This window comes from Gallus gallus, chromosome 1, assembly GCF_016699485.2.
Source record: "Gallus gallus isolate bGalGal1 chromosome 1, bGalGal1.mat.broiler.GRCg7b, whole genome shotgun sequence".
In the NCBI taxonomy this organism is placed as follows: Eukaryota; Metazoa; Chordata; class Aves; order Galliformes; family Phasianidae; genus Gallus; species Gallus gallus.
Genome location: NC_052532.1, coordinates 4,498,022 through 4,514,029, shown reverse-complemented (window position 1 = coordinate 4,514,029; position 16,008 = coordinate 4,498,022). Strand labels below are relative to the sequence as shown.

At 42.9% G+C, this 16,008-nt stretch overlaps 1 protein-coding gene across 1 annotated transcript in view; it reads left to right on the top strand.

The window, feature by feature from the left end:
* Positions 1-16,008, top strand: part of SFMBT2 (Scm like with four mbt domains 2) — a 115,702-nt gene that overhangs the window by 69,157 nt on the left and 30,537 nt on the right. Inside the window, 6 exon segments of the mRNA XM_040654374.2 lie at positions 305-452; positions 5,674-5,756; positions 8,450-8,576; positions 14,347-14,460; positions 15,742-15,784; positions 15,938-16,008. Coding sequence (XP_040510308.1) covers positions 305-452; positions 5,674-5,756; positions 8,450-8,576; positions 14,347-14,460; positions 15,742-15,784; positions 15,938-16,008 — 586 coding nt within the window.

The window sequence follows — 16,008 nt, the reverse complement described above, 5'->3', positions numbered from 1 at the left end:
GGTACTTCTGTATCTTATCCACACCCTCAAAAGCAAGAGAAGGGAGGGCCATAAGGTCTCCAGCATTGTCTCCAGTCCTTGCCCAGCTGTTAGCACACTGAATGACTCTGAACTGGGGTGCTTTCTCTTGCCTCAGTTTACCCATCTGTGCCTTGATACCTTTTGTAGAAACACTGGTGTAAAGTGTTAGGTGAGAGTGGGTTGTTTCAGGTGCACTTTGATTCCAGTTTGTTTCAGCTGTATATGTTCGCAGGTGTTAGGGCAAATTTAACATCAGATTTTTTTCTTCTTTTTCATCTCCTAGGTTTTTAACAATCATTATTTGCAAGTGACCATTGATGACCTGAGACCTGAAGCCAGCAAAATCTCAATGCTTTGCCATGCGGATTCCTTAGGGATCTTGCCAATACAGTGGTGCCTTAAAAATGGAGTCAATCTCACACCGCCCAAGGGTTTGTATTACTTCTCAATGGTTTGCAGGTTTTTTTACTGCCTTTAAAGCCATTCTGCTCTTTGCTGCAGAGCATCACACTGAGTATCTCCAGCCAGAGCATCTTTGTTGAGCCACTGAGGCTCATAACAGCCTGTGAACATCTCTGCAAATGTATTGCTGATGGATTAATGTCTGTCTGAAGCAAGCTGCACTGAAGCATAGGAAATTCCTGTAAAACACATCTTGGTGATGCTTTGTGTGCGCAGACTGCTAAAGGAGCATTAAGAGCCATATTATGTTTGAGACAAACCAGGCAGCTTTGCTATAGCATCCCCATTGGTACAGCGCTGAGCTGCAGAGAACACGGAAATCTAAATGTCTCCTGGATTCAGATTGTGCCTCACCAGTTCGCTCACAGCTGCCTGCCCAGAAGCACACAGGCATTTTTACTTACCTGTCTCAAAAAAAATCCCAGATGAGGGCAAACTGAGAGCAGTGCTCAGGTCAGAGCCAGGAGGAACAGCCTCCGACCGTGCTATTTCCCATCTCTGTATCAGTGCGGTTAATTAACTGCAATTTCAGACAACCACCTGCAGTGTGTTAGCAATATTTCTTCACTTGCAAAATGTGTCGGCTCTCTGGAATGTTAAAATTTTTTATTCTGGTCAGGATGTCGAACTTTTGCCAAAAAATGACATTGCTTGAGAGAAAAAACGCTTCACAGAAATATCCAGTGAAGTGGCGTACATGCATAGTTGTCTTCATTTTGGAAAGAAATATGCTGCTGCTGGTCCCAAGGAAGTGAAGGGATACTCCCTGCCGGATTTAAAGGCCTCTTATATATATACATATATATATGTATCCAGCACATGTAGTTTGAAATTCCCACCAAAGTCTGGGAGCCCTGTGCGTGCAGCTGCATACAGTGCCTCTGTGATTAATTTGTTGCTTTTACTGAAAGAAATGTACTCTGTGGATGTTTGTCTTCCTCTTGCTTAAATCAACGTGTATGGGTTGTGACTATGTAAGTACTCAGTGGTCAGCATGTTGTTTATTTCCACCATGAGTTCCCATGCAGTTTCCCCCAGGCTGCCTTATTAACTCAAACAGACCAGAGACCAGACATTTCTCTACAAAGGGCCATGGCTTAATAGTTTCCACTTCATGCTGGTACAAAACCTGTTTCATGGGCCAAGCACATGCAAGCTCTCTTTAAGTGCCTGCATATTTAGAAGTGTCTGTAGCATCCTTCCACCTGTCATTATAGATATTTTCAACTTGGCCTGGAAAGGCTAAGCAGCAAGTAGGTATCTGGTGTGATATCTGGTGCCTGGGGTCCACTTGGCTCCTCAGAAGGTGCAGGAAGTCTTTGCTCTCTGCTGTCAGATCAGAAGTCATGGAGAGAAGCTATTAAAACTGTTATAAATCAAGTAGCACAAATGCACGAAATATACTGTGCTTCTTCTAGAGTGTATGAGAGCTGCATGCCTAAACTGCATCTTAGGATCTTTGGGGTCAAAAAACTCCTCCAACAGCAAACATGCACTTTGAGTCATGGAAGTGTGGTTAGACGTTGGAATGATATCTGAAAAAACAAACAGCAAGCAAAAAAAAAAGCGCACCAAAAATGCAGATGGGAAAAGAAATGCATCCAGAACCACAGTGAGGTCTTGTCTGAAAAGAGTAACATCAGCTTGGGATAAAGAAGCAGTCGGGACTGATAGGAGAGGGCTGCAACATGTCTATTAGTGGGTCCAGGAAGGAGGAGGGAATTCCCCCATTTCCAATCAAAACTGCTCTGAGGTGTCCAGATTTGCTCCTTTTTTTTTTAATGTGCTGATTTGGCTATTCTCCTCCATGACTATACTGACAATATTTAGTGCTGCAAACATAGCTTTCCCTTTTGGAAGGCAGGAGATTCCCATGGAGAATCAGATGACGTGGGAAAACACATCAGTCCTTTTTTGTCTTTGTGGATAGAGTCTTTGCTGTATTCTAGGGGTTTTTTTTGGGGGGGAGGAGGGGGGTTAAATAATGGTTGACAGGGAGGTTGTCTGATTTTACAATTAACTGATTTTATTTTGTCAGAACAGCATTGCAAACTGGGATATTCGGGTTCAGAGTCCTTTATTTCTTTAATATCTGTTCTTTTGCCTTTTTGCCCGTCAAGCCTTTGTTGAAACCAAACATGCAGTAGATGAGTCATGAACAGGAGGTGCAAACATTTGCTTCTAGAAACAGAGAGCAGTATTTTGCTGCATGGTGCCAAAAATGAATACCCATTTACTGCTGCTGTATAAACATTGAACAAACACTGTTTATATTTATTGGGGTTGGGTTTATAGACCACTTCCCTTTAGAGTAGTAGCCGTTGTTCCTTTTCATGAACTGTTAAGAGAGGGGCAAAATACTGCAGTAGCACTCTTAAATACAAGGTTTACTAGGGAAGTGCCATTTCTAAAACCTCCAGTGCATTTGTGTTGTTATACTTGCTTCTGATTAAACTGCTTGTTTAAACAGCTCTTCATTGCTGAGAGTCAAGACAGCGGACACAGTGAGGTTCTGTGTGTTTGGGGAGCAGTAGGTGGTTCATAGAACCATCGTAGAATGGCCTGGGTTGAAAAGGACCACAGTGATCATTGAGTTTCAACCCCCTGCTATGTGCAGGGTTGCCAGCCACCAGAGCAGGCTGCCCAGAGCCACATCCAGTCTGGCCTTGAATGCCTCCAGAGATGGGGCATCCACAGCCTCCTTGGGCAACCTGTTCCAATGTGTCACCACCCTCTGTGGGAAAAATTCCTCCTAATATCTAATCTTAATCTCTGTCTTACTTTAAAACCATTCCCCCTTGTCCTTTCCCTATCAACCCATGTGCAGGCTTTGACCATTATTACTAGGGTTGAGCTTTAGAGAATAACAGTATGTGAATATGATGTGCTAATGAGGGCATCTATTTAGTTCTCATCATGTGGCTCCGTGATGAGGTGCATACAGAGCCAAGCTTGTTTGAGGGCAATTCCTGAGTATGGCCTTCTTTGAGCAACCCTTGCTGGGCTGCTGAAGTTCTGGTAAACTGCACTGCTGCCTTCCCAGGCTTTGTTCCCACTGAAGTCTACAAAGGGCCTCGCACTTTGAATAGTACAGAGCCAAGCCAGCAACTGGTTTTATGGTGACACGTGAGTCAGGTTTTCATACCTCATTGAAACGTGCCTTTTCTGCCAAGATTTTGCATAGCTCTCAATTAAGATTGAGGAGCTGTCCATGAGGGGTTTACATCAGAGACCTGAGAATGTGCAAAGTGTGGGCAGGGTTTAGGGTCCCTGTGAGCAGTGTACTCTGACAGCTGGGATGTGCCCTGGTTTGTTTAATGCAGACAACTGCACTGTGTCTGTTTCTATCTGAGCCCATTACCATAGCTGCCTCTAGAGTCAATGGAGAGCAAGTGGGACTTGCAGAGAGATTCTGCTCCTTCTGCATGCAGATCACCTGTAGATCTTTCTCCTTCTCCATCGATGCTTCAGGGAAGTCAGCTCAAGGCATCAACACTGCAAACACCTGTGTGCGATCAGATGGATCCCCTTCTGATGCAGTGTGCACTTTGCCTCCTGTTTCCCATTTCACTTTCTGAAGCCTGAAAGTATCTGGCAAGAAAATAACTAGAGAGAAAAAAGGGAGACAGAGAAGAAAGAAAAAGACAGTACTGTTGAAAAAATCAGTTGTTAATTTATGTAAAAAGATTCAAGGTATTTTTCACATGAAAAATGAAGATTCTCTTGAGTTACAGCCCCTTGTCACTTCTCTGTGCATGTTTATTTCTAGCTTTGCAAACAGTATTATGTGTTGTTACTGCGTGTTTGTGCCCCGCAGAGACATTGTAGGACCCTCTCTATCTCTCTCATTTGTGCGTCAGGTATGCAGTTAAGAGTAGAAGCTTATTTTATCCCGGATACTTGCATCTTAGCAGGATGCTCAGGACTTCATGTTCAAAACATTTACTCCCTTTTTTGCATCTGGGTGATGGATAGGTGATTCCACTCAGTGCTCCGGTCCTTTCGTGCCTACAAAAAAATTCAGTTTTCACTGTCACAGGTGATTAATTCCCATCTGATCTTGACTGTCCCTTTTTGACTGCCAATGAAAAAGACATTAAGGGATGTTCTGTAAGATTGAGTCCAGTCTGAGATATCAGGCAGGGAGATTAAGGGGAGAATTTGTCCTTTAGATGACTCCTGAAACTTTCCAGTGAGAGTAGTTCTGCGATAATGTTATTACAGCATCATCCCAGGGCTCTGGACAGGGAATAGCACTCATTGGTATGAAGCGCTGTGAGATCCTAAAAACCAGATTAAAATCAGTCAAGCAACAGAACCAACCAACCAACCAAAACGCTCTGCCCCAAGAGTTTATTGCTAGGTAAGAAGTACAGAGGAGTAGAGGTTTGGATCTCTGTGATAGGACTGTTTGAGAGCCCCCCCTATCAATCGCTGCCTCTTCCATTTTTCCTTAGAACAAGAGGCTGAAAGAACTGTCTGAATCACTGAATCATTAAGGTTAGAAAATGGCCTCTGAGGTCATCTTGTCCAACTGTCCAACTACTACCGATACTGCTTACTAAACTATGTTCCTAAGTACCACATCTGTTCTGAAGCCTTTGGGAACTGGGAATTCTGTGTTCATTTTCCTGCTCTACTCCAGGTTTCTATATGACCTCATGTAACATGCTTACTACAGTGGGATTCGGCTCATGTTCTCTGAGCCGTTGGAAAGTCATTCATGCAGAGTACAGCTCTATCAATGAAAAGAGAGGAATTTATCTCCTGGTACAAGAGAAGGGATGGGTCAGCTTCTGGTTGTGCCAGTTCTCTTCCTGTTGACCCATAGTCCCAATTTTTAGGTACTTAAAGGAGAGAGAGGTCCATGAATCCACCCGGAAAATGGGGACAGTGGCGCTTCTTGGTAATTAAAGGTTTGTTGAAGCTTGAGAGATGCTCACCACAATGGGAAAATGAGGAAAATATCTGTGTTTTATTACTTTATAGTAAAGATCTGGAGATCAGAGGGAAATGCAGTAGTGTGAATGAATGCTGGAGAAGTGCCAGCAGTGGTGACCTTGCATGTTGGCACTGTGCGTAGCACTCAGATGGGATGGGGTGCTGAGATGTCAATGGTTGTCTGCTTGGGGCCCATTTGCGTGCTCCCTGTGACGATGGCTGATGACACTTTGTTTTGCTGTTCTGCAGGTTACTCTGGCCAGGACTTTGACTGGGCAGATTACCAGAAGCAGTGTGGAGCGGAGGCAGCACCTCACCTGTGCTTTAGAAACGTAAGCTCTATTTTTGCCTTTGCATTGCTCCTGTCAGACCTGATTGCTTGTACAGAAAATCTGCAAGCCTTTGGGAGCTTCCCCCAGACCAGCAAGAGTTTGTTTTAGGAAGGAAGCCAGAAAGGTGTTTCAGATTTCTGTCTGTGAAACAGAAAAAATATTATCTTACTCTTTTCCTTACTGAGATCAGTTGGATTTCTTGCTCTCCATCTCTCTCTATCTGGTTTTGCACAGCACTTAGCGCAGGAGGGATCTGCACTGACCATTAAAAATAATTGTAATGCTATTAAAAAAAACCCATAAACTGGGTTAAAAAAAAATCACTTGATGTTCTGCCTTGCCAATAACCTGGTGCTCGTCTTCACGCTCCTGTCAAATTGAGGCAAATTGAGATGGAATCATCATTTTCAACCATAAAGGTTGGAAAGGACCTCTGAGATCAGTCCAACTGCACACCTACCACCAGTATTGCCCACTAAAACACATCCCTAAGTACCACATCTCCACATTTCTTGAATACCTCCAGGGACAGTGATGCCCCCACCTCCCTGCCAGCTCATTGCAGTGCCCAGCCACTGTTTCGGAGAAGAGGTTTTTCCTAATATCCAAACTGAAATCTCATGAATAACTAAAACACTGAAAATTCAGTGGCATCTAAAGTGAGCACAGGAGGATTTGCAGAATAAAGCAGTGTTGTGAATTGTGGGAGCAGGTTCCTTGGGGAGCTGCATACCCCTTCACTACTACTCAGCAGTCGTGAGACTGAATGACAGTGTATTTACAAAAAGGAGGATGAAAGCAGTCCGACCAGCTGTGCTTCTGCATGGTTTCTTGGAGGTGTCAAGTCGCTTTCCTCATCCATGGCAGCCCAAGGGCAGCCTGGTCTGGAATAAACCACTGATGCTGAATTGGTGGATTTGAACACTTCTAGCAGATGAATTCAGAAGAGTGGTACCATCAACAGAGTTTTGCCCAAATCAAAGTTCAGATTTCTTTACCCCATTTATTGTGCCTTTCTACGCAAAGCCCTCTGGACTTCAGGCTGAGATTGCTGAAAGTACAGAAGGAGGTTGAGCAGTGCTGCATCATATCTATGCAGCAGAACAACTGCTGCATTTCTTCCCTTGTGCAAGCACTCTTTATTTCCTTCTTTTTGTCAAGTAATAGATCTCAATGCTGGCAGCACTGAAAACAGACTCTGTGTAATATTCTCCAGAGATTAAATCAGGTATAAGCACTGTTTATTTTAAGGAAATGTTAATCAGATGCACGTATGTCTGTTATTCTTTCAATGTTGATAACACAGTTCTCTGCAGAGAGCCGTAATCTTACTGTTGTCCCTGGCAGGTTGGTCCATTTGTTTCATGCCTATCAGCAGCTCTTCGATAGAAACCTCTTTGCAGGCACATCTTCCACCTACTGCAGCCAGCCATGGTGCTGGAAGTGGATATGCTGTAGCTGTTTCCCTAGGGGGATGTTTAACAAGGAGAGTCAGTTATGAAATGGATTGACACGAGCAAATGCTTAGTAAAATAAACTCCCAGCTAACTGTTTTGTCATTGATTCTGTATAAATTAGCCTCCAGCAATGAGCTGCACTGAAAGGAGGCTGTGCGATGATAAATGGTGTTTCTTTGTTAGGCAGTGTAGCAAGCATTTTAACAAACTCACCCTGCTTTTCCGTAGTGCTGGTCAGTTGCAGTTTTTACTGCAGGGTGAGGACTGGGACAGTCCAAGCAATGCTTGAGCTTAAGAGGGTGGTGAGGGGGCACTGGAAGGGGACAGAGGGTAAGGATGGAAGTTAATGAAGAGTAGCTTGGTGGATCTCAGACTGAAGCAGGTTTCCATGGCATTTTGTCTTACAGCAGTGGAGCTGCAGCTTCTCTGGCTACTGAAATCTTCATTCAGTGGGGGCTGTTGCATTCTTGCAAGCTCATGACTTCACCTTTTTATCATTTTGTTTCATATTTGGAGAGATAACTACTCATCTGGGAACCACTGCAGCAATATCTAACCTGATTTTGCCTTCATTGAGGAAGAGGGGAGGACAGCAGGGACCTCAGATAACCCATGGAAGACTTTCCTTGGTGCTATATATTTAAGCAGACAGACTTACTGCTGTGGCAGTAAGTGTGACTGGCACCATCTGCACTCACCAACCTCCTGCAGGTGGTAGAGTATGTACCTGGAGTCTTCAGAGAAACGTGTTGTACACTGAGCTTGAAATCCCCCTTGAGGAAAACTACACTTGAATAGGTTACTCAGAGTTGACCAAAGTGATTTATTGTGTAAAGAAGTTTCTCGAATCTTGGTCAAGATGGGTTGTTTATTTTAGAAGCTTTCTCCTAGCAAGGCGAGAGTTGCTCAGAAACAGATCAGAGCCCTCTGTGTCATATTCCATCACCAGTAGTGGCCAGCAAATGCATCACTAGCAAGCATAGGAGATATACTTGGAGCTGGTGTGGAGTAACTCCCTCTGAGCATTAGGGATTGGTGTGAACCAGGGATTACATTGCTTCCTGATTTGTCATCATCCCTGACTTTCCATGTGTGTGATCAGGGCATCTTCATTTTGAACCTGGATGGCTTTGGGTTCTTCACTTAAGAGTGAAAAGCAAAGCATGCTGAAGTTATTCTTCCCAGCAGACAGTCTGTTTAAAGTCATGTTTCATTGTTGGCCCTTGGCTCTTTCAGACATCCTTCAGTCGTGGTTTTACAAAGAACATGAAGCTGGAGGCAGTGAACCCTAGGAACCCTGCAGAGATATGTGTTGCTTCTATCACTTCAGTTAAAGGACGGTTAATGTGGCTTCACCTTGAAGGTACGTGCTACAAATGCTTCTTGTGTTTTGTGTAGTTCACTCAAACCCTCCCAACTCTGTCCTTCGTCCTCTGTCCAGTGTTGTTTCCTCTGGCCTTACCCGTTCACACGTACTGACTAATAATTGTTTTTGAGAATTGACATCCCCTAATCCCTCCAGGAGAGAGCCAGAAGACCTTCCACTCTCCTGTTCAATGTGGATGTTATCAGGGATTTCTGTTGATTGTATTAATATCATTTCTGTAATGATGGATCTCTGTCCTGCTTTGTTGATGTGACTGAGACTTCCACTCACCTTTCCAGTACACTTGTGGGATCGTAGAATCAGAATATCCCTAGCTGGAATTGGCCCATAATTGACCCATTGCGTCCAACTCCCAGCTCCACACAGGATCACCCAAATATCTGACCATAAAGAGATTTTCTGTTCTGTTGCAGCCTCCTTCCTTCCTGCTCCTTTCACTCATTTTTGTCACCCGGATCCCTAAAACTTCAGCAACGTGTGCTGCTCCTTACCACAGCCATTTCCTGCTCACGTCCTTCCACCTTCTGAGCCTGCAGACAGTAACACTGTATTACAGAGTTTAGAAAGCACACCGGGATCTTTCTTAGTATTGTTTTAAGAACAGTGTTATTTCTAAAGAGTAGAAAGCCATAGTAATTTAAGTGTTCAGATGAGTGCTGTAATAAGCAATAAAGCTGCTGTATCCTTGTCACAACATATTTTAACTTTTACCCATCAAGGTAGTACACTGATGGTAGAAGATGTTGGCTTCATCTGCAGTCAATATAAGAGCTTCATTTTCCCTTTGAAATCAATGGTTATTGGGTCACCATCGGCTACAAATGCCATATGTTTCTTTTATTTCTTCTGGAGAACCATGAAAATACCAAAGGCAATTCAGATAGCCTATAGCTCATCACCAGGCTCTGAGGTCTGTGCTTTTGAATGAATGCATAAGGAAGATGTGCCGTTCCTTATGCTGCCAGCCGAAAGGGAACGTGTTGCTGTAACCCTTAATGCAAGTTTATTTTGGCTCTTCCAGGGCAAAACAGCTAGGAAAGTGTTAATTGAGTTACAAATCATAGTCAAGCACATGATATCAAGAAAGGAGAGCTCTACAGGGGCTGGGACAAAGGGTTCTTGCAGAGATTCCACTGGAGATGAAGTCTCGTGCCTGTTCTGCACAAAAAGATCACTTCCTTTCCTATGCAGGATGCTGAATTCTCAGTGTTTTGGGGCTGGGAAGATACTGGAAGCCAGATCGACCAGAACAGCTTAATCTTCACCTGATACAGAGAGTTACTTATTCCTTCAGTTTGTTCATTGTAATTACCCAGAAGTATTTTAGTGTCTGGCTATGTGCAGTGCAGTTTGTATGAGAGGAAAGGTCTCTGATCAAAGCCTGTAAAGATGGTAATAACATTGACGTGTAACTTGAAGTGCCTCATCTATGCTAGGAGCTTGCTCTAAAATACAACAAAGGCAGATGTTCTGTGGCCTTTAGCTCAGCAGAAGTAACATTATATGGTAGACAAGGCTCTCCTGGCACCTCTGTGATAAATCCTTTTCTCAGAGATTTATAACTCAATTACTACCTGAAGAGAGATTCCTCCTGATCTACAGCTTGGCAGGCAGAATCATTTGTGCTTATCGTGTCTTTCCTAAGCCCCATAGTTTGGTCTGTCTAAAATCTGGGGAGATGTTCTTCCTTTTGTATTTCCAGCATGTAACTTTGTCTCCTCTGCATTCATCTCCAGTGTACAGTGCAGGTATAACTTTGCATCTTTGCTTTTGATAGAGCTTTGTGCAGTGGCAGTTGTGTTTTTTTGTTTGTTTTTTTTTTAATCTGTACTAACTGGAACCATTTGCCCAAAGCAGTTGTGGATCTCCCATCCCTGAAGATGTTCAAGACCAGATTGGATGGGACCCTGAGCAGCCTGATCTGTCAGCCCTCAGCCCAATGTGTGGCAGGGAGTGGGAACTGAATGATCTTCAAGGTCCCTTCCAACCCAAGCCATTGCATGATTCTGTGTTTCTATGATAACCAATTGCCTTCAGACACAAGGTGGCTAAAGCTTATCTGTAGCCCAGTCTGGACACTTGGCAAATATTTTAGTTAAAGAGCTGGAATTAATGCATATTTGGAATTCATGTGTCACTAATACTGTTGTGGAATTTACACCCATCCAGTCCAGGAACCTGGCCCCATTTCACAACACCTGTTCTTAAATCATAGAATGCTTCAGACTGGAAAGGACCTTAAAGATCATCCAGCTCCCACCCCCTGCCATGCACACAGGTGCCACCCACCAGATCAGACTGCCCAGGGCCCCATCCAACCTGGCCTTGAATGCCTCCAAGGATGGGACAAAATGGAGAGATGCCTTCATTTTTTGGGTTTGGGAATCCATTGTATTTTTTTTTTCAAGCTCTAATGCTTTCAGAGGGAGTCAGCATTCACTAAACTTGCTCAGTGTACTAAACAAAGAGCATTGTTTCTTGGGTCTTCAAATCAAGCTGTCCCCCAGGACCAAAGAGAAAGCCACATGTGTCACACTGCTCCCTCCCCTTGTCTCTTTCTCTCTGTCTTTTACTCCCTTAACTTCTTAAAGGATGTTGCTTTCACAGCTTGTAATAAAAAATCTGTGTGCATCTCCTTGCCTTATGGATGTTCTTACAGATAGATGTTTTACACTTCTTTTATGTCTCAATGCCAGGAGTGGAATGATCTGTAGTAAAAAGAAAAGATGCGGAGGGCTGCAAAAATAAAAAGAAAGCTTTGCTGCTGTTGAAATTCCTGACTACAGTATGCACAGCATTAGCCTAAAACCAGGCATTAAAAAGCCCCACAGAACGCTGCTTGCAGAGTTGTAAAGTAAATGTGGCTTGGACGATGGCATCCTTTTTTCAGCTCCGTTAATACACTGTTGTTTCCAACTGGTTATTTATATTCTGGTAGCAGCAAGACTCCCAGCTGCCATGGGAGCCCATCGCTGGAGACCTCGGGTCCCACCGTTTATCATGGGCACATCTGAAGCTTTCATTGTTGCCCTCAGAGTTTCACCGTTTGACAGCCCAAACTGCAGCCATAAAACAGGACGTAGTAGTTAAGCAGCGTCGAGTTAGACATGAGGGAACATTGCTTAATAAATCATGCTTTGTACAGTAGCAAAACTGTAAACTTCAGGGCAATCATTTAATGAGCAGCAGTATAGTTCCCCTGCAGACAAGAAGAAGTGCAGGGCTGATTTGAGGCTGTGCACATCCCATCACTTTATACTACTTTATTACTCATCATCTGCATTGTTAATTTTTACGGGTTCATTTTAGATTTTAAAGCTGAAACTTTCTGGTGTGAATTTATACAAGTAATAATGTACACTCTCTGCACAAAGAAGGAATTTAAGGAAAATTCTTTTGTTAACCACTTCTCCAGAGAGGTTTTCCATAACTTTCCCTCTGAGTGGTCCAGAGTTGCTGCTCCATCCTTTAAGATTTGTAGTGGAAGATGGAAATTCTCCCTCTGTTTCCCATCTTCCTGTTCCCTGCTTTTCCGTTTAACCTCTCCAGTCTCGTGGACACCTCTTGGTGTGGGGAGAAGGCAGCATAAAACACAGCAAATGGAAGTAATGAGTTTCAAACGAGCTGGTTTCTGTTTACATGAATGAGTCCAAATGAAGCAGTAAGATGTTGGAAGTGAAAGGCGGGACCAGAATAAATGTGGTAATGTCTTACAAGAATAGCGGTGCTGCAGGAGAACAGACGTTATGGTGCTTTCTTGCTCATCATTGCAGGTGTTAAAAACAACATGTTCATGTCACATCTATTGTTTGTGAGCAAGAAGGTACATTTGATCTGCTTATTGGGTCAGAATAACATGATAGAGTGGTTGCAGTGATGAAAGTACTGAATTTTCCCAGATTTGGTGAAATTTTAGTAGGGGCCATTGGTGTCTTGTTGTATTTAGGGCTCAATCTGTTGCTAACTCACTTTGTCATATTCAAACTGGGCTGTGATCATTTGTTATTTCCTGATGGAGGTAAGTGGTTGTCCAGGGAGTACCAGCTGCTGAGAACTCACACTGGGGCTGAGTTGTTCATGGAAGCAAGTTCATGCTGTATGACATGGCTTCATCTTTTCATCTTCCTTTCCTCTTGTTCCTGGTGAAATAGAGATCTCATCTTCAAGCTATGAACAGAATGCAGGACTCAGAGGAATGCCATGAAGGTCATAGAATGATTACAGTTGGATAAGACAGCTAAGACCATCAAGTCGAATCATCAGTGCATCCCCACCATGCCCACTAACCATGTCTCTCAGTGCCACATCTGCTCTTTTCTTGAAGATCTCCTGGGACAGTGGCTCTACCACCTCCCTATGTAGCCTGTTCCAACACCTCACCACTCTCTCTAAGAAGGAATTTTTCCTTATATCCAACCTGAACATCCCCCTAGAAGATATCCAGGCATCTGTGCAGACAGCATGGATTTTTATTTATTTATTTATTTATTTAAATGGTTTTTGTTTGCTTGTTTGTTTGTTTTTTGTTTTTAATTTTTTCTCTCTCACTATAAGCACTGTTTCCCTTCTTCCTTTGGGCTTTCATTCAACCTCACACACTCAAGTGCTGCTGCTCAGTCTTGATGCCATTCCATCACAAAGTTCAGTTACTGTTTCAATTACACTGCAGGCCGTTGATGAACCTTCATAAGTGGGAAGTTTTCTATAGTCATCTAGCTGAGCTCAGTCAAACACTCCTGCTTCAAGCAGAAGGCAAAGATGCTTTAACAGATGCAAAGACGAGGATGCTTGCAGGAGAAGATGCTGATCTTGTGGTCTCTTTTATTAAGAGATTGCCTCATGCTGGCACTGGAGCTGTAGGTCCTCGTATGGAAGTGGGAGAGTGGGAGGAATTTACTGATGAAGCTGTGCTAGTGCAGATGGACTTGAATTGGAATAATTAAATAGTATCTTGACTCAGGACCCAAAGTTGTTTCCAAAACACCTCAGAGTCATTGAGAATATTTCCAGTTGGCTTTGAGTGAGATCCATACAAACCAAGACAGGCTAGTGTCTCCTGAAGGAGATATCATAGCCAAACTGGATGAAATTGGTTTTAGGTAGAAATTTTCTTTGGGAGCTTAGAGTCAGTGTTATGACAGAGATCGTAGTGCATCTGTACCACTCAGGATTTTTATATTGTTTGTCCCCTATTGGGTGATCAGCTCAAGTTTCATGTGCTGTGGGGAGCATTGGGAGTATTCATGGTGTCTTAGACCTTTAAAAATGGTGGCTCAAGGACAGAACTACACAGAAAAGCTTCAGGGGAGCACTAAGAAATAAAGGCCGATCACTTCACCTACAGTTATATTATATCCACTGTGCATGCTCTTAACAATAAAAGCAAATATCAAACTGTCCTGCTGCTGCTTTGCATGTGCAACTCTACATGAGAACCTGTGGGTCAATCAGGCAGTCTTGTTGGGGAAAGTCATGCATGTTTAACATCACAGGCTTTTGGCTGCTTCACTGCACACGCTTACTGTGCTCTTATTTTTGTTTTTTTGCTGGAATCACATTGCACTGTAAAAGCAGCAGCCACATCATTCCTGTCTTTGCAAAATTGAAGACGAAATGATTCCTGATTTTGATGCAAGTGAGCAGATTTATTTTTGCATGTTCCATCATTTTATTCCCTCGGTTCGTGATGAATGCTCAAATGGCTCTGAGCGCGTGTCTAAATGGTGTTATAAATTTGTGTTTATAGGTTTACAGATGCCCTCTCCAGAGTACATAGTGGATGTGGAGTCTATGGACATTTTCCCAGTTGGTTGGTGTGAAGCGAATGCTTATAACCTTACTTCACCACACAAAGCTGTTTGTAAGTGCATGGAAACCTCAAGTAGAACATATGCTATATCCTATTGTATCAACAGATTTATCAGGAAGTTTTTATGATGTCTGTAATCCAGTACTTAAAACTACCAACCTAACTAGCAGACCAGTAACCAGGCTGTGAGCGTACTGTAATAAATAGCAGTAAATCTCATTAGTGACCAGATGACGCAGCACTGCTGTTACATGGTTTGTACTCGCCTGTGTGATGAATCTCTCTAAATCTCTCTAAAAATGGGATTGTTTGCACTGGGAAAGGCCGTTAGTGGTTTGGGGTTGCACAGAGTGGCTTGTGGGTTTGCACTGGGGTTCTCAGAGTGAAACAGCTGAGTTCAGTGAGGCAGTGGAATGAATTAGGGACACGGGACCTGGAATCAGGAAAAAAGTCGAGAATAACACTCATAAAATACAGAACCTGAAGGAACATAAAGAGGCCACGTCTCTTCTAGACAGGATTTACTTTACCTAATGTGAGGAATGTTTGCTGGCCTCCTACAGATGAGTTTCTGCACCTTCCCAGGGTATCAATTGTGTTATTTCGCTTCCATTATCAGTTCAGGGCTTTTCCTAGCGTCTAACTTAAATCCCTCTTGGCACAATTAAGTCTTGCCCTTTGTCCAGTGCATACTAAGCTTTCTTTCTTTTCTGTTCCCATCTGAACGTAGTTCATGAACACTCAGTGGCTTGGTGTTGTTCTGTTCCTTGCAGTGACTGTTCAACCCTGATCTCAAGCCACCAGATGAAGAATTAGCCTCACTATTTGTATTAATTAACATCTGAAAGGCAAATTCTAAAATGTGTCGTTCTTTTGAAGAGTTAAATATGCTTAAGTTAAAATCAAGCAGCCAGGGCCTAATTTGGGAGAACACTGCTATGGCAACATTATGTAGCCTTGTCACAATTTACGGCTAGGGATAAATTATGCTGGAGGTAATCATGCTTGTAAAATGTAATCTTATCCATACGTGTTTCTGTATGGAAAAATATTTGTGCTTTTATTAATTTTTGTTTTTATGTTGATCCCATAAAACACAATATTAGCATTCCAGTGGAAAGATTAAATGTATTATTACATCTTTAAAGCAGGTTTTAATGATGTAGCGACTTACTTAAAAATACCAAGAAAAGATGGCAATGGTAATTAAGTACCATTTCATTGTGTTAGGAGTCATTTTACAGTCAGTGCATTTTTATAGCTTTTTATGTATTATGGATGTATTTTATAGGACAAAAGAGTACAAAACTGTTTCTTCCTTCGTTTTTGCAGTGCGAAGGAAGAGAAGAATTGCTGTTGTGCAGCCAGAAAAGAAGTAAGTTGCTATTATTTAAGGAGATATTTTTACAGCGATACATCACGTCTTCCAGGGAAAGTAATACACAGCAGCTGAGCGACTTTGCCAGCTTCTGGTTCTGGCCTCCGCCCCATTTGACCCTGTTAAATACTCCCAATTTCTCTGTAACAGGTTACCATCCTCAGTGCCTGTTGAGAAAATACCTCATGACCTCTGCCCAGTTCCTCAGCCAGACACAACAG